At 39.8% G+C, this 19,834-nt stretch overlaps 1 protein-coding gene across 6 annotated transcripts in view; it reads left to right on the plus strand.

Annotated features, from left to right (window-relative positions):
- Positions 1-19,834, plus strand: part of CDC14A (cell division cycle 14A) — a 188,888-nt gene that overhangs the window by 141,376 nt on the left and 27,678 nt on the right. For all 6 annotated transcript variants that reach the window (XM_043575677.1, XM_043575678.1, XM_043575675.1 and 3 more), the window contains exons 11-12: positions 1,671-1,830; positions 19,353-19,468. In XM_043575677.1, coding sequence (XP_043431612.1) covers positions 1,671-1,830; positions 19,353-19,468 — 276 coding nt within the window. The remainder of the gene's footprint in view (positions 1-1,670; positions 1,831-19,352; positions 19,469-19,834) is intronic.

Below are 19,834 nucleotides of genomic sequence, written 5' to 3' on the forward strand. Positions count from 1 at the left end.
ATCTTGTATACAGGCATGTATCTCTATAGGGTGATACTTGGACGTGTATATGTTTGGTTGGAGGTATTGCACATGTAAAATTTTGCTGCAATTTAAAAGTTTATATTTTATTCAAGACTTAAACAGTATTTAACCATAAGCAAAAGTTCTGATTTGAAAGTCAACTCTTTTAAAAAGGAAAGGTGGATGGATTCCTTTCTTGAGGGCGCAATGAGATTACATAATTCAGGGAAGACTTTTTGTCATTGTTTTTCTTCTCATGTTTTAACCTGAATTTTATGTGGAATCTTTGAGAGAAAGTACTCCTTGGCCTTTCTGTTGCCTCAAAAAATAAATCTATGTTCTTATTGGTAGCATCTCCTTGATAATGCTGTTATTTCACTGGATGTTAATACTCGTTATGATGAACCATAATTTTAGCTTAATTCTATTCTGTACAATATGACATAGAATAGAATGGGGTAGCATCCGATGGGGTAACTTATCTTAAAAGAAATGCATGAAGTTGACTCTAATAATAAAATTTAAAACCAAGAGTATCCTTTTATATACATATTTGAAGTCCTTTTCTTGTAATCTTAAAAGCAGTTATAATTGTGCCTTATTGAATAAAAGAAAACTTACAGATGAAGCACATTTTCTTTTTCTTTTTTTCTTCATGTTTATTTATTTTTGGAAAGCGAGAGCACGTGAGTGGGGGGGAGAGGCCAGAGAGATGGAGAATCCCAAGCCGGCTCCATGCTGACAGTGTCGGGGTCCCTCCCGATATGGGGCCTGAACCCTTCAACTGCAGGATCGTGACTTGAGCCGAAACCAATAATTGGATGCTTAACTGACTGAGCCACTCAGGCGCCCCCACATTTTCTTTTTCTTAAAGGATAAGCTAATTGAGGCTACATACCTTACTTTTATGTGGGACGAGTAGGTTTCTGAAGTTCTTTCTGAAGTTCTTCCAGGGCCTTTCATGGAGCCACACACAATTAGGTATTTAGTACTCTTTTAGGCAATATTCCTGTTTAACTCAAGTTTCTTCACGTACACCTTTGAGTGCACTTCACTCCAGCAGTTTTTATAGACATATCAAATTGCTATTTGAGAAATATGTTACAGATATTAGATTCATATTTAAAAATTTTTTGTGTGTGATTATTCATTTTTGAAAGACAGAGAGAGACAGAGCACAAGCAGGGGTGGGCAGAGAGAGAGGGGGACACAGAATATGAAATAGGCTTCAGGCTCTGAGCTGTCAGCACAGAGCCTGATGTGGGGCTCGAACTCAAAAACCACGAGTTCATGACCTGAACTGAAGTCGGATGCTCAACTGACTCAGCCACCCAGGCGACCCTAGATTCATATTTAAAAGGCAAATGGGCTCATAGTCTTTACTGCTGTGAAATGTATTATAAACATCTGAGAACCTTAATAGTCAATTCATATATGGTTATATTATAGATATATATTGGAAGATAGGTGTTTGTGTTTCATATAGAACTTTATTATTTATTCTGATGTACAGAAAATGACTTTTTAAAAAAATTCTAAGATTTCGTAATCTTTCTAGTCTGACTTGTAAAGGCATATCTGCTAATTTTTTTATTTAGAAGATATACTTTCAAGGAGATGATAGTAATGTATTTTACAGATTATTTTGTTTTCTCTCTTTTTTACAGAAAACAAGCATCGTTATGGGTCCAAGGAGACATTTTCCGATCCAAACTGAAAAATAGACCATCCAATGAAGGGAGTATTAACAAAATTCTTTCTAGCTTGGATGATATGTCTATTGGTGGAAACTTATCTAAAACACAAAACGTGGAAAGATTTGGAGAGGTGAGTTTTCCTCTGGAAGATTTTCATGTCTCCTTAAGACTAATGTTCTGCATTTCTTTGTTTCCTAGCTGAACACATATAACATAGGAATATGTCCTTTCTGAGATGCTGAGAGTGCCAATATTTTTAGGTGTAGTTATCCACTGATAAAATAAGAATCAGAGCAAAGAAAGCAGTTATCCTTAAAAGTAAAAAAGCTGTAACTTAAGGAACACAATTGTAAAGGAGGGTACTCTGGTTTGGAGAGTATTTACAAAAAGGAAATAGAAAAACAAAGTTTCTATTTGAAGATGGAAATGGATATAAAGAGGAAAAAATTAATGTGACAATTGAAAAAATAATATATACCACAAGTGGTTTTGTGAAAGGCTCAAATGCATGTTGGTTTCTAAAGTCCAGAGTTGAAAACATAATTAGGGGCATTTTTTTTTTTTAATGGAGGCTCTATATTATAAGCAAACCACTTTAAACTGGTAATATCCATGGTCTCATTTAATCTTTATAACTAACTGGTGAATTAGGCCGTATGATCTCCATTAAAAAGGGGGTTTTAAAATTTATTTGAGAGGGAGAGATAGAGAAAGAGAGAGAGAGGAGAGACAGTGGGGTGAGGGGCAGAGGGAAAGAGAGAATCCCAAGCAGACTCCATGTGGAGCCGGATATGGGGCTCAATGCCACGATCCTGGGATCCTGACCTGAGCTGAAATCGAGTTGGACACTTAACTGACTGAGCCACCCAAGCACCCCTCTATTTTATAGTAAGGAAATTGAATGTCACCGAAGTTCTAACCTCTGTGATTCCATTCCACATCTATCTGATTCTGAATCTGTTTTTTCTGTTACACCCTGCTACCTAAAAATGGAAGTGACTTACAACAGATAGGATCATGGGCATTTTTGGAGCTAGAAGCAACCTTGAAATCATTTGTTCCACTTCCCCTCTGGTGCGGATCAGAAACCAGGGCCCCACCAACTCTGTTCCTTGCTGAAGGTCACAGCATTAATAGTAGGACTACCTTGAGACTAGGAGTCTACCTCCTGGTTTAGCTTTTTCTACCACAATATGCCTGATGTAAGCTAAGCGCTTGGTTTGTATTCATATTTTTATGTCCCTAAAGGAACAAAAAAAGCCGTTGAAAATATTTAAGCCACAAGTGTGGATTTACATTCTATTTGGATGTTTGACCCGGAAAAGGGCCTTGAACAAAAGTCTGTGGTTCCGGTTTGGCCCTCAGGGAACCCCAAATGGAAGGAACACATCATAACTCTCTTAGGTCAACAAGTGGCATGCCAAACAGGTTTCTTTCACCAAGAAAGATAACCGGAGTGCTTATGCTAGGGAGAGTGGGCTTTCTTCAAGGACACAGGATGGGGACTGCCAGAAGAACCAATTTTTCAGCCCCATGGTCTCTACTCCAGGACAGCCACTGATGAAGCGGCCAAGTTTACTGGTGTGAGTCATCTGTCCTGACAAAATGTAAATCTCAGCCAAGGTCATGTTGATGTTCACAGCCTTTGTTAACTTTTTCTTGTCTCTTTGTAGTAGTCTGGCCTATTCAAAGCAAACAAAAAGGATCTGAACTGACATTTTAATGTGATAATATAGCTAAGCAAGAATACTTTTCTTGCTCTGGTCAGCATTTCCTTCTTAGGGTTTGTTCAAGTAAACAGGACTTTGAGTTATGACCTCTGAAAAGAGGCACATACAATTTATCCATCTATCTGAGAAACATATTTATCTTATGGGAATATAATATTTCCTATGTCATAATCTGTATTAAACTAACATCTGGTAGTTAGAACATTTTGTTCTCATACTTTTTTAGATCTCTTTTAGTCGAATTTAAGAATAATTAACATTTATTTCTCACTAGAAGATGAAAAATGAAATATGATTGAAATTTAAAATGTCAATTTTATTTATTTATTTATTTAAATAGGATTTATTGTCAAATTGGCTAACATACAGTGTGTAAAGTGTGCTCTTGGTTTTTGGGGTAGATTCCCATGGTTCATCGCTTACATATAACACCCAGTGCTCATCCCAACAAGTGCCCTCCTCAGTGCCCAGCACTCATTGTCCCCTCTCCCCCACCCTCCCATCCACCCTCAGTTTGTTCTCTGTGTTTTATAGTCTCTTATGGTTTTCCTCCCTCTCGTTTGAAATTATTTTTTCCCCTTCCCTTCCCCTGTAGTCTTCTGTTAAGTTTCTCAAGATCCACATATGGGTGAAAACATACAATGTCTGTCCTTCTCTGACCTACTAAAATAAGTCAATTTTAAATATGAGCATGTGTTCAGGTATTGGGCAGTTTCTCTTCCTCTTCCTTATTCCCAGAACCCCCAATTTATTACTTTAACTCTAGCCATTCAGAAGTGTTATTATTTTTGAAATTAGAGTGCAGAAATGAAAGAATTCAGAAATAACACTGAATGATGGTGCACTTAAGATCTCAGACAGTGACATATATGCAGGTTTGGGGCCATGTTATAGTTAGGTGATGCCCTGTATAAATATTAAGCACTTTTCTCTCTATGCTTACCTAGTGCCAGCTCCAAAACATTACAGGAATGGGGGAGTTAGTTTCCTCAAAAGCGAATGTAAGAGAGTTAATGATATCTTCGTCATTCTCATGAATTCCAAGTGGGAAAATAAGTTGAGAATGTTGCAAGGATTTTTACGTGTTTCAAGCTCCTTACCAATGTTCAGGATAGAAGTCCATGAAAATTCTGGATTTATTCAGTTTGTGTGTAAAGGAAGTGCAAAAAGGGAGTATTCTTCTAGAGTTGCTTTTTGTTTTTCCTTTTTAAAAGCAATATCAGATTGAAAATAGAGATGGTAAATTATATATATATATATATATATATATATATATATTAATAGTTAATGTTTATTTATTTTTGAGAGAGAGAGGCAGAGACAGAGCATGGGTGAGGAAGGGGCAGAACAGAATCCGAAGCAGGTTCCAGGCTCTGAGCTGCCAGCACAGAGCCCGACGCAGGGGTTGAACCATGGACCTCGAGATCATGACCTGAGCCCAAGTCTGATGCTTAACCAGCTGAGCCACCCAGGTGCCCTGTGGGGCTGTTATTTAAACAGAAGTTTTCTGGCCTCAGAGTCTGCACTCAGCCACGCACCGTGAGGCCTTTCTCTGTATCATGCTGCCTCCCCATGATGTCCTACATGTGGCTTTAGTATATTGCATCAGCAATTTTTTTTAAATAAAAAAATTTTATTTATTTTATTTTATTTATTTATTTTTTAATTTTTTTTTTCAACGTTTATTTTTTATTTTTGGGGACAGAGAGAGACAGAGCATGAACGGGGGAGGGGCAGAGAGAGAGGGAGACACAGAATCGGAAACAGGCTCCAGGCTCCGAGCCATCAGCCCAGAGCCTGACGCGGGGCTCGAACTCACGGACCGCGAGATCGTGACCTGGCTGAAGTCGGACGCTTAACCGACTGCGCCACCCAGGCGCCCCTAGTTTATTTTTTGAGAGAGAGACAGAGCGAGTGAGCAGGAGAGGGACAGAGAGAATCCTAAGAAGGCTCTGAGCTGTCAGCACAGAGCCTGACATGGGACTTGAACTCATGAACCATGAGATCCTGACCTGAGCTGAAGTCCAGAGTCAGACACTTAACCGACTGAGCCACCAGGCACCCGTACATCAGTAACTTTGAACATAACCTTAGCCAGCCTGTCCTAATACATTTCTCCTGGAACTGTGATTGTTGTTAACTTTTCCTACTCCAGGGTGATAATCCAATATTAGCACACCAAACAGATGCTCTTGACTTCGAGACATTAATTAGGTATAAGTGCTGCTAATGTTCAGACAAGTTCACATAAATTGACAATCAGGTAAATAAGAATGTAGTGTTTTATTTAATTAATTAATTTATTTTTAAAGATTTGATTTTTAAGCAATCGCTACACCCAAGTGTGGGGCTGGAACCCACAACCTGAAATCAAGAGTTGAACACTCCACCAACTGAGCCATCCAGGCACCCTGAGAATGTAGTGTTTTAATGACATCAAGATACTGTAATTTATAAAGTCCTTTGCTCTTTTACATCAAATGCTCATGTTCAGGGTGCATCTTAGAAAAAAATCCATGAAGTCAAAAATTAAATCTTTAAGGCCCTACTTTCAAGCACTGTTCTGTCCACTCTTATTTTTAATGTTTATTTATTTGAGAGAGGGGGGGGGGCATACACAAGCAGGGAAGGGCAGAGAGATGGGGGAACAGGATCTGAAGCAGGTTCTGTGCTGACAGCAGAGAGCCCGATGTGGGGTTCAAACTCACAAATTGTGAGATGGACGTGAGCCAAAGTCGTTTGCTTTTTTTTAAAATAGTTTTTAAATGTTTGTTTATTTTTGAGAGAGAGAGGCAGAGTGTGAGTGGGGGAGGGGCAGAATGAGAGGGAGACCCAGAATCCCAAGCAGGCTCCAGGCTCTTAGCTGTCAGCACAGAGCCCCACACGGCGCTCGAACTCACAAATCACAAGATCATGACCTGAGCCGAAGTCAACACTTAACCGACTGAGCCACCCAGGGACCCTGTTCTTTCCACTCTTAGGACCCCTAAGGCATTCTGGTTCCAATCTGAATGCCACTGGGATCCAGCAGAGGCTATTGGACAAGACAGTGCCAGTACACAGAGCCACGGGTTGGGGAGACTGCTCTGGCTGTGGAGTGGAAGGGGTGCTGGAGTCGGTGTGTGGCCAGGCATGAGAGGCTCAGGTGATGGGGGAGGGGGGTCCCGGGTGGTAAAGGTCTCAACCAGTGACAGCAAGGAAGGAGAGAAGACAGATTTGGGGGCTCTGATAAATCCAAACTTTCTATTGATCAGAAGCAACTTAATTTGACGTTGGCATCTTTGTCTTTCTCTAGCTTTTACATCTCACAGGTTCAACATCTGAGAGCTGAAAGAATTTTGTAGATGACCCAGCCACCTTTCCTAGCCAAATCACTTAAACCTGCTAAAAATCCATTATCATCTTTCTCTTCCAATCCTTTCACCTCTATTTTTACTCATTTATATTTCAAACTCTCCCTTTATATCATTTTTTATATTCTTCTGTCTTTTTTCCCCTAGTGTGCTATATTTTATCTAATGGATTTTTTTCTCTTAATGGCACACACCGGTGGCTTACTCTGTCACCATTTTATTAATGCGTTGGTCAGTAATTACTTTATCCAATGGAAATCTATGAACACATTTTATTTTGGTTCTCATCTCGTGTGTATATAGAGAACAACTGATGAAATAAAATAAATCTTTGTACTTTGCAGTATTATTTGCTCTTTTGCTAGACCATCCTCTGTAAATAAGACATCTTTTAAAATGGTCTTTCTTTAGGTATCGTAGTTGGCTCTCACTTTCCTGCCTTTATGTAGAGCAAGCTGGTATCCAAAAGAAAGAGCTGGTGCTCAGACTCACCAGAGGACAATGGGTAGTTTGACCAAACACCACTCTCCATGGCGAGCAAAGATATGAGGGTCTTCCCTGGATGAGGCTCCCTTCCTTTGTTCACCAGTAACCATGTGACTTTGTTTCTTTTTAGCAAATTCTAGGGAATCTAAGCAGCTCAGGCCAGAGAGGGTCTGTACTGGAACTCTGTGGGGAGAGGGGCTGGTGCCTAAGAGCACAAGGGAGGCCTGGGGTAGGTTCCCTGCATTCATCAGTTGTGACTGTTGTTAGCTATTATAAGGAATGAATTTGGTAGAAAGAATGAGACCTACCAGCGCCGGTTGAGAAGAGTCTTCGAACTGCCCCAGGTCCACAATTCTTGGAACTGATTCATGCCTCATGAGAGAGGAACTGTGTTTTCTAATATAGTCTCCCCTCACAGGTGTTTGTGTTCTAGGTGCCCTGATAAATACAGAGCTTAGTTGTATTCATGTCTGTGTGTTATATTCAGGATTCTGGAAGACCAGAATCCTCTTTCTTACAGCTTTTTCTGGTTTCTTAATTCCATAATTTAAATGTAGTTTGAATAACATTGTTTTAATGTTTTGTTGAGAGTTTGAAGGCTGTTAATCTCTTACTGAGGGTTTTATGGCTTATATGTTCTATACCTTTGAGCTGAAGCTTCATACAATAGCCACAGAAATAAAATAAAGGGTGATGCATTGAGACAAAAAATATGTGATTTGTGTTTCAGCAGATTTATTCAGACCTGTATTGCATGTCTGGATCTTTCTCTTCTCTCTCCCCAGGTCCTGGGGAGATCTCCCTCTCCTCTCCCCAGGTCCTGACTTAAGAGTTTTCTCATACCCTGGGGCTCCTGGGCAGATCAGTGAGTTAAACATCTGACTTTGGCTCAGGTCATGATCTTGCGTTTTGTGAGTTCGCACCCTGTGTGGGGCTGTGTGCTGACAGCTCAGAGCCTGGAGCCTGCTTCAGATTCTGTGTCTCCCTCTCTCTGCCCCTCCCCTGCTTACGCTCTGTCTCTCTCTCAGAAATAAATAAACGTTAAGAAAACGGGTTTTCTCGTACCCTAAAATCTGGTCTGTCTCCTCTCACCAGACCACTGCATGAGCCACTTAACTGGGTCCCCCTCCTCCCTGTCCCACGTCTTCACCTTACCCAGTTCATTCTTCTCCTAGTAATCAACTAGGAGGAAATGTTTGCAACATATTCAAATTAGGCTTCTTTTTTAAATGTAAAGAGCTCTTAAAAATCAATGTGAAAATACCATGTACACAAATAAAACAAAATGGGAATTGTCATGGCTGGTAAGCATAAATAATGTTCTGCTTCCCTAGAAAATGAAAGAAATACAAATTTAAATGACGAGATGCTATGTATGCCTCTCAAGTTGAGTGAGATTAAAGAATGTATGCAGGGGGCGCCTGGGTGGCGCAGTCGGTTAAGCATCCGACTTCAGCCAGGTCACGATCTCGCGGTCCGTGAGTTCGAGCCCCACGTCAGGCTCTGGGCTGATGGCTCAGAGCCGGGAGCCTGTTTCCGATTCTGTGTCTCCCTCTCTCTCTGCCCCTCCCCTGTTCATGCTCTGTCTCTCTCTGTCCCAAAAATAAATAAACGTTGAAAAAAAAAATTAAAAAAAAAAAAAAAGAATGTATGCAGTATTAGCAAGGATTTCAGAAATAAGAAGACCTTAAAGATTGCCAGTTGGAGTTTAAAGTGGAGGACAATTTGATAATATGTGTCAGAAGACGTTAAAATGTCTTTAGCAATTGCACTTCTGTGAATCTATCTGAAGACAATAATAGGACAGTGTTTAAAAGCCGTATGCATAGAGGAGGATATTTGTTGGAGCTGTTCATAGTGACAAAAGACAGAAAAAAACCTGACTAAGTGTAAAATAAATAAAATTTGGTATATGTAGACCATGGGATTTTATGTAGCCATAAAGAATAATCATGTAGAGGTTTTTTGGTCTTTTGTTTTTTAAATGTACCCTGAAATACTTCCAACAATGTATTTTTTTAAGTGAAAAAATAAATTACAGAGCAGCATATATGTAACTCAACCTCTTTTTGTCAGAAAGAAGTATGGTGGGGGATGGTATGAATAACACAGGGAAAAGTCTGGAAGACTATATGCCAGAGTACTAATGTGTTTTGCTTTTGATGGTAAATATGTAGGTGGTTTTAATAATTTTTCACTTTTATCTGTATTTTGTTATTACTTATGACAAACAAGTATCATAGGGTCTTTATATGTAATATTTTCTTTTTCTTGGGAAAGTATTTAGGGTATTTTAAACCCCTTAAAAGTAGGAGCTTAAGTAGAAAATATATTGAATCTGGGTGGTTAGCTGTCTGTTGCAGTTTTTTTTTATTGTTTTCTACATTTGAAATGTATTATAATTAAAAAAATATTTCACTTTTAAGATACATACTAAAGTGGGGAGAAAACACATGTAACATAACTGTAATGTAAAATAGTGTTAATTTTTAAACTGTGTATCTTTTTAAATTAGTATTCATTTTTTCAAGTAATACGTGACTACACTTTTAGAAATATCAAAAAGTACTGAATTCTGATAAAAAAGATCAGTACCCTATCCCACCTTTCTGTACCCCTAGACCAACTCCCAAAAGGGGAAACCTCTAAGCAAATTATATCCACATTTTCACTACCATATTTCTAAACGTAAATGTTTCCTTCTAATGCTATATTAAACAATTTATTGATTTTGGACATTTTTCAATTGCCTTCTGGTTGTGGTAGATAGGATTTAGCTCTCCCAGCCAGATGTTAACACCTGCTCCCTGTGCTTTTCCTAATATGGCTATATATCATAATTTTTTGTGAAACCCAATAATATGTACGTTATTACCGTGTAAGGATTGTTCACTCTTGAGCTTGGTAGTCTACTCTCTTTTCTTTGTTGACCCTCTCTTTGTTTTTTGCAGAGTTAGTTATCTACTTCTTTAGTGTTTTATATTTATCTATTTATTTTTATTAAAGTATTATTGACACAGTGTTACATGAGTTCAGGTGTGGGTTAATTGCTTTTTTATTTGCATAGTTTTCTGTGTACTTGGGAAGAGATAATGCTATTCCCCCCCCTTCCCACTGCCGCCCTGACCCTGGCCCCCACAAATTCTGCCAAGCAGTTGAGAATTTTTTCAAAATCTTAACACAGCAAAATTTTTTTTTTTTTTTGCCAAGTTCATTCTTTTCCTGAAGACACTACTCCTTTCCACCCTCGACTGGTTGTTCTCTAGACCCACTACACTGTTCTGACCTGAGGCCTTCTTTTCACACTCTTCGGTTAGATTCCTATTTTTCCTGGATTTCCTGTTATCTTCTTTCCTTTTCCCTGATACCTTCTGTAATAATTTGCTCAGGAAGAGTGTGTGGGAGGTAAATTTTTGTATCTTTGTTCCACCTTTACATTTGACTGATAGGTTGAATTTTGGAATTTTAGGTTGAGGATCACTTTTCCTTAGAATTTTGAAGGAATTTCAAAGTTGGGAACACAAAGATTCCCCTAGTTGGAAAGACAAACAGACTTTCTTGGCTTTCCCACAATGGCACACATTAGACAGTGAATCTGACTGATGAGGGTGAAGATCCTGTCAGGTCCTTCAAGAAGTCTATCCCATGAAGGCTTATATATATTTTTTTATTACTAAAATTTTTTTTTAACCTTTATTTTTCAGAGAGAGAGACACACAGGGTACATGTGGGGGAGGGGCAGAGAGAGAGGGAGACAGGATCCAAAACAGGCTCCAGGCTTTGAGCTGTCAGCACAAAGGCCTACGCAGGGCTGGAACTCACGAACCACGAGATCACGACCTGAGCAAAAGTCAGATGCTTAACCGACTGAGCCACACAGGTGCCCTGAAGGCTTATATACTTCTTGACCCCACTTCGTATTCTAGAGACTTTGGCTATGTGCTGGTCCTTCTATCAGGTACAAGTAACTGGTAACAACACCATGTTGATTGTGTTGTGTACCATCCAGCGAGCAAGCCTAGCCTTCGGGCCTGCCTTATTTCCCTTCCTGCAGCCTTCCTTGGGTGGTAATGGATTCTTCCCCACTGGGGTTGTATGGACAGAGATGAACAATTACGGATTCTGGAGACTTTTATCTATGAGCAACTTATGACTTAAAGAGAATCCTCTGACTTTAAGGTTCCAGGATCCTATGACTGGTGAACTGTTGTTCTTTGCCAGGATGACAAAGTGTGATTTGGCCGGCTTCACCTGTACTGCTTCTTTAAGACCCAGTTAAGGGATCACCCCCTCTAGAAAGCTTTTATCTTCATTTCTTCTTTCCCACTGGCTGTGTGCTTTGTATGTCTATTTTTCTTTTTTACACTCAGAGCTATAGTAGTAAGGTGTGGTCTTTTTACCCAGGACATGCCTACTGACCCCAGAGGTATTCATGCAACCCACCTTAGGTGACAGGGAGCAAAGAAGTATTTTTTTTTTTTTTCAACGTTTATTTATTTTTGGGACAGAGAGAGACAGAGCATGAACGGGGGAGGGGCAGAGAGAGAGGGAGACACAGAATCGGAAACAGGCTCCAGGCTCTGAGCCATCAGCCCAGAGCCCGACGCGGGGCTCAAACTCACGGACCGCGAGATCGTGACCTGGCTGAAGTCGGACGCTTAACCGACTGCGCCACCCAGGCGCCCCGCAAAGAAGTATTTTGATCCCGGAATGGCTATCAGAAATGACTAGGATTTGACTGAGGGAAGTATATTTTTGTATACCCTTCATCAAATAAGAGTTCTAGCTCTAAAGAGGTGGGGGGGACTTTTATGGCTGCAAGGAGTCTTACCAAATTCATATGAATTATTCAGGGGAGGAAATGGGCAAAATAAAATCTCTACTGGTGCAATGTTAGTGTGCTGTGGCATATATTTTAGAAAGAACATTGTATCTGGGGTTAAGAAATCTGATTTTAAAATCATGGCTGTCATGAAGAGCTTAGGGGAGCTTGGGCAATATTCTTAACTTCTATGAGCACCTCCTTAAAAAAATTTTTTTTTAAATATGAAATTTATTGTCAAATTGGTTTCCATATAACACCCAGTGCTCATCCCAACAGGTGCCCTCCTCAATACCCATCACCCACCCTCCTCTCCCTCCCCCCGCCCATCAACCCTCAGTTTGTTCTAAGTTTTTAAGAGTCTCTTATGCTTTGGCTCCCTCCCTCTCTAATCTCTTTTTTTTTTTTTCCTTCCCCATGGTCTTCTGGTAAGTTTCTCAGGATCCACATAAGAGTGAAAACATACGGTATCTGTCTTTCTCTGTATGACTTATTTCACTTAGCATCACACTCTCCAGTTCTATCCACGTTGCTACAAAAGGCCATATTTCATTCTTTCTCATTGCCATGTAGTATTCCATTGTGTATATAAACCAAAATTTCTTTATCCATTCATCAGTTGATGGACATTTAGGCTCTTTCCATAATTTGGCTATTGTTGAAAGTGCTGGTATAAACATTGGGGTACAAGTGCCCCTATGCATCAGCACTCCGGTATCCCTTGGGTAAATTCCTAGCACTGCTATTGCTGGGTCATAGGGTAGATCTATTTTTAATTTTTTGAGGAACCTCCACACTGTTTTCCAGAGTGGCTGCACCTGTTTGCATTCCCACCAACAGTGCAAGAGGGTTCCCGTTTCTCCACATCCTCTCTAGCATCTATAGTCTCCTGATTTGTTCATTTTGGCCACTCTGACTGGTATCTGAGTGTGGTTTTGATTTGTATTTTCCTGATGAGGAGCGACGTTGAGCATCTTTTCATGTGCCTGTTGGTCATCTAGATGTCTTCTTTAGAGAAGTGTCTATTCATGTGTTCTGCCCATTTCTTCACTGGATTATTTGTTTTTCGAGTATGGAGTTTGGTGAGCTCTTTATAGATTTTGGATACTAGCCCTTTGTCTGATATGACATTTTCAAATATCTTTTCCCATTCCATTGATTGCCTTTTAGTTTTATTGATTGTTTCCTTTGCAGTGCAGAAGCTTTTTATCTTCATGAGGTCCCAATAGTTCATTTTTGCTTTTAATTCCCTTGCCTTTGGAGATGTGTCAAGTAAGAAATTGCTGTGGCTGAGGTCAGAGAGGTTTTTTCCTGCTTTGTCCTCTAGGGTTTTGATGGTTTCCTGTCTCACATTCAGGTACTTTATCCATTTTGAGTTTGTTTTTGTGAATGGTGATCTAGTTTCATCCTTCTGCATATTGCTGTCCAGGTCTCCCAGCACCATTTGTTAAAGAGACTGTCTTTTTTCCACTGGATATTTTTTCCTGCTTTGTCAAAGATTAGTTGGCCATACTTATGTGGGTCCAATTCTGGAGTCTATTCTATTCCATTGGTCTATGTGTCTGTTTTTGTGTCAATGTCATGCTGTGTTGATGATTACAGCTTTGTAGTAGAGGCTAAAGTCTGGGATTGTGATGCCTCCTGCTTTGGTCTTCTTCTTCAATATTACTTTGGCTCTTTGGGGTCTTTTGTGGTTCCATACAAATTTTAGGATTGCTTATTCTAGCTTCGAGAAGAATGCTGGTGCAATTTTGATTGGGATTGCACTGAATGTGAAGATTGCTTTGGGTAGTATTGACATTTTAACAATATTTATTCTTCCAACCCATGAGCACGGAATGTTTTTCCATTTCTTTATATCTTCTTCAATTTCCTTCATGAGCTTTCTATAGTTTTCAGCATACAGATCTTTTACATGTTTGGTTAGATTTATTCCTAGGTATTTTATGCTTCTTGGTGCAATTGTGAATAGGATCAGTTTCTTTATTTGTCTTTTTGTTGCTTCATTATTAGCGTATAAGAATGCAACTGATTTCTGTACATTGATTTTGTATCCTGTGACTTTGCTCTATTCATGTATCAGTTCTAGCAGACTTTTGATGGAGTCTATTGGGTTTTCCATGTTGATATCATGTCATCTGCAAAAAGTGAAAGCTTGACTTCATCTTTGCCAATTTTGATGACTTTGATTTCCTTTTGTTGCCTGATTGCTGCTACTAGAACTTCCAGCACTATGTTAAACAACAGAGGTGAGAGTGGACATCCCTGTCGTGTTCTGATCTCAGGGGGAAAGCTCTCAGTTTTTCCCCATTGAGGATGATATTAGCTGTGGGCTTTTCATAAATGGCTTTTATGATGTTTAAGTATGTTCCTTCCACCCCGACTTTCTCGAGGGTTTTTATTAAGAAGTGATGCTGAATTTTGTCAGAAATTGCTTTTTCTGCATCGATTGACAGGATCATATGGTTATCTCTTTTTTTTTTTTTTATGAATGTGATGTATCACATTGGTTGATTTACGAATGTTGAATCAGCCCTGCATCCCAGGAATGAATCCCACTTGATCATGGTGAATAGTTCTTTTTACATGCTGTTGAATTCGATTTGCTAGTATCTTACTGAGAATGTTTGCATCCATATTCATCAAGGATATTGTAGTTCTGTATTTCTCTTTTTTTGCTGGGTCTCTGTCTGGTTTCGGAATCAAAGTAATGCTGGCTTCATAGAATGAGGCTAGAAGTTTTCCTTCCCTTTCTATTTTTTGGAACAGCTTGAGAAGGATAGGTATTATCTCTGCTTTAAATGTCTGGTAGAATTCCCCTGGGAAGCCATCTGGTCCTCTACTCTTATTATTGGGAGATTTTTGATAACTGATTCAATTTCTTCGCTGGTTATGGGTCTGTTCAAGTTTTCTATTTCTTCCTGTTTGAGTTTTGGAAGCGTGTGGGTGCTTAGGAATTTGTCCATTTCTTCCGGGTTGTCCAGTTTGTTGGCATATAATTTTTCATAGTATTCCCTGATAATTGCTTGTATTTCTGAGGGATTGGTTGTAATAATTCCATTTTGATTCATGATTTTATCTAGTTGTGTCATCTCCCTTTTCTTTTTGAGAAGCCTGGCTAGAGGTTTATCAATTTTGTTTGTTTTTTCAAAAAACTAATTCTTTTCAAAAAAACCAACATTGTGAGTAGAGAAGATGGCAGGGTACGAGGACGCTGGGCTCACTGCGTCCTGCTGATCGCTTAGATTCCACCCACATCTGCCTAAATAACCCAGAAAACCGCCAGAAGACTAGCAGAACAGACTCTCCGGAGCCAAGAGTAGACAAGAGGCCCACGGAAGAGGGTAGGAAGGGTGGAAAGATAGTGCGCGCTACACAGACTGGTGGGAGGGAGCTGGGGCGGTGGAGGGGTAGCCCGCCTGGCAAGGCGGAATCCCCAAGTCTGGCTTGCAAAAGTGGAGGGGCCGACTGCAGGAGTTCTGACAGCCAGCGGGACTTAACATCTGGAATGTTAAAAGTCAACAGCTCTGCTCGGAGAGCAGGAGGGTGAGAGGACACCGGGAAGGAGAGGTGTTGAGCCCTGGAAGACAGAGCTCAGCTCAGTGGTGAACAAAGGCGCTGGCCAGTGCCATCTCCCTGTCCCATCCCACAGCCGAAATCCCAAAGAGAACCAGTTCCCATCATTGAACTTGCTTGCACCGTGCAAACACCCAACGCTGTGCTTCTGTGGATCCATCCCTCCGATGGGTCTGCCTCCCTTGCAGTGCTGCAGGACCCCTCCCGCAGGGGACCACTGACAGCAAAACTAGCTAAGCCTGCCCCTCCCACCCCTGTGCACCTTGTGGATCCACCCCGGCTAATAAGCCAGATCCCATCAGAGTAGCACCACAAGCCTGGCAGTGTGCAAGTAGCCCAGACAGGGGCCACACCACTGCATAGTGAGTCCTGCCCCTGGGAGAGGGGAATATAAGGTACACACCAGTCTGACTGTGGCCCCAGCGGTGGGCTGGGGACAGACATCAGGTCTGAGTGCTGCCCCGCCCACCAACACAAGTTACTCCAGACAGCACAGGGAAAGTGCCCTGCAGTTCTGCACCACCCCAGGGACTATCCAAAATGACGAAATGGAAGAATTCTCCTCAAAAGAAACTCCAGGAAGTAGCGACAGCTGACGAATTGATCAAAAAACGATTTAAGCAATATAATGGAACAAGAATTTAGAATAATAGTCATAAAATTAATTGCTGGGCTTGAAAAAAGTATAGACGACAGCAGAGAATCTATTGCTACAACGATCAAGGGACTAAGAAATAGTCATGAGGAGCTAAAAAATGCTATAAATGAGCTGCAAAATAAAATGGAGGTGACCACGGCTCGGAGTGAAGAGGCAGAGGAGAGAATAGGTGAATTAGAAGATAAAATTATGGAAAAAGAGGCAGCTGAGAAAAAGAGAGATAAAAAAATCCAGGAGTATGAGGGGAGACTTAGAGAACTAAGTGATGCAATGAAATGGAACAATATCTGTATAATAGGAATTCCAGAAGAGGAAGAGAGAGAGAAAGGGGCTGAAGGTGTACTTGAACAAATCATAGCTGAGAACTTCCCTGGATCTGGGGAAGGAAAAAGTCATTGGAATCCAAGAGGCACAGAGAGCTCCCGTCAGACATAACTTGAATCAATCTTCTGTATGACATATAGTGAAACTGGCAAAATACAAGGATAAAGAGAAAATTCTGAAAGCAGCTACGGATAAACACGCTCTAACATATAAAGGGAGACTGATAAGACTAGTGTAGACCTATCTACTGAAACTTGGCAGGCCAGAAAGGAATGGCAGGAAATCTTCAATGTGATGAACAGTAAAAATATGCAGCTAAGAATCCTTTATCCAGCAAGTCTGTCATTTAGAATAGAAGGAGAGATAAAGATCTTCCCAAACAAACAAAAACTGAAGGAATTCATCACCACTAAACCAGCCCTACAAGAGATCCTAAGGGGGATTCTGTGAGTGAAATGTTGCAAGGACCACAAAGTACCAGAGACATCACGACAAGCATGAAACCTACAGACATCACAATGACTCTAAACCCATGTCTTTCTATAATAACACTGAATGTAACTAGACTAAATGCTCCAACTAAAAGACGTAGGGTATCAGAATGAATAAAAAAACAAGACCCATCTATTTGCTGTCTACAAGAGACTGATTTTAGACCTGAGGACACCTTCAGATCGAAAGTGAGGGGATGGAGAACTATCTATCATGCCACTGGAAGTCAAAAGAAAGCTGGAGTAGCCATACTTATATCAGACAAACTAGACTATAAATTAAAGGCTGTAATAAGAGATGAAGAAAGGCATTATATAATAATTACAGGGTCTATCCATCAGGAAGAGCTAACAATTATAAATGTCTATGTGCTGAATACAGGAGCCCCCAAATATATAAAACAATCACAAACATAAGCAACCTTATTGATAAGAATGTGGTTATTGCAGGGGACTTTAATACTCCGCTGACAACAATGGATAGATCATCTAGACACAGGATCAATAAAGAAACAAGGGCCTTGAATGAAACATTGGATCAGATGGACTTCACATATATATTTAGAACTCTGCATTCCAAAGCAACAGAATACACTTTCTTCTCGAGTGCACATGGAACCTTCTCCAAGGTAGATCACATACTGGGTCACAAAACAGCCCTTCATAACTATATAAGAATGGAGATCATACCATGCATACTTTCAGACCACAATGCTATGAAGCTTGAAATCAGGAAAAAGTCTTGGAAAACCTCCAAAAGCATGGAGGTTAAAGAACACCCTACTAAAGTATGAATGGGTCAACCACGCAATTAGAGAAGAAATTAAAAAATATATGGAAACAAATTAAAATGAAAATACAACAATCCAAATGCTTTGGGATGCAGCAAAAGCAGTACTGAGAGGAAAATGCATTGCAATCCAGGCTCTCTCAAGAAACAAGAAAAATCCCGAATACAAAATCTAACAACACACCTAAAGGAACTAGAGGCAGAACACCCCAAACCTAGCAGAAGAAGAGAAATAATAAAGATCAGAGCAGAAATAAACAATATAGAATCTAAAAAAACTGTAGAGCCAATCAATGAAACCAAGTGTTGGTTTTTTTTAAAAAAACAAACAAAATTGATAAACCTCTAGCCAGGCTTCTCAAAAAGAAAAGGGAGATGACCCAACTAGATAAATTCATGAATGAAAATGGAATTATTACAACCAATCCCTCAGAAATACAAGCAATTATCAGGGAATACTATGAAAAAAATTTTTTTGAATGTTTATTTATTTTTGGGAGAGAGAGAGCGACAACATGAGTGGGGGAGGGGCAGAGAGAGAGACAGAGAGACAGAGAGACAGAGAGACAGAATCCAAAGTGGACTCCAGACTCTGAGCTGTCAGCACAGAGCTGGATGCAGGGCTCAAACTCATTGACTGTGAGATCATGACCTGAGCTGAAGTTGGACACTTAATTGACTGGGCCACCCACGTGCCTTGAATACCTCCTTTTTTAAATCTTTACAGGTAATAGTGTCTTCCCCGCCTTGAGTTGTGAGAGTTAAATGTGAGCTGGCATGTGAAAAGACCTAGTGTGGAACTTACATATTTTAAACTGTAAGACTTATTTCAGCAGGAAACACACTTTCCCAATCTAGTAGGCTTTAACTCCTTCTCAAAAGGTCTTGGATGCTTTTATTAGTGTTAATTGATCTTAACACGTTATCACATAGATATCCTAAATTGTTTTATCTTTCATTTTTGTAAATAAATTATAGAATTTGCAGTGATAGATCCTAGTAATCTCTGGAAACCTATTTGTAATGTGTCTATTGAGCGAGTCTGTGTCTGAGCTATATTCCGAAACATGATTTTTGTGTGCATGAGATTCTCTTTGGTTGTGGTCCATTGTAACAAGGAGCTCCTTTTAAATTCTACCGCATCCATACCTGTGCTTCTTTGATTTGGAATTTGACCGATATATTTAATTGATGAATAGGTGAACATTTGTTAGTGTATCTATATCTATATCTATATATCTATATCTATCTATCTCTTTATATAGATAGATAATGCTGAACTCACTGTGTTTTAAAGCTGTTTAAGATAATCTATATTAAGATCAGCTATACGAAATACAGAGTCTATAGTCTATTAAGAAATCAATATAAAGCAAAATTATTTAGAGTAACCTTTCTATGGTACATACATTTTTTTTCCAGAATAACTTAGAAGAGGATGAAGACGTGGAAATGAAAAATAGTATAACCCAGGGAGACAAACTACGTGCCTTAAAAAGTCAGAGACAGCCACGCTCCTCACCATCCTGTGCATTTAGGTAGATCAATTTTAAGCTTTTAAATTTATCTCGTGCCTCCATTTGTGGATAGGATGTTTAATCTTCTCTTTTGAATATCATTATACAAGTGCCATGTTTACCTCTTGGTTTTGTTTTTGGCTTATTGCCATTTTGTGTTGTTAACTATTTTATCACTATAGGGAGAAGCTAAGTTTTAGAAGCTTACTGAAAGCAGCTCCTGAAGTTTCAGTCTCTGGAGTCCCACCTCTTTTAAAAAATTTTTTTTAAATGTTTATTTATTTTTGGGAGAGAGACAGAGACGGAGAGCAAGCAGGGGAGGACAGAGAGAGAGGGAGACACAGAATCCGAAGCAGGCTCCAGGCTCAGAGCTGTCAGCACAGAGCC

This window comes from Prionailurus bengalensis, chromosome C1, assembly GCF_016509475.1.
Source record: "Prionailurus bengalensis isolate Pbe53 chromosome C1, Fcat_Pben_1.1_paternal_pri, whole genome shotgun sequence".
NCBI lineage: Eukaryota > Metazoa > Chordata > Mammalia > Carnivora > Felidae > Prionailurus > Prionailurus bengalensis.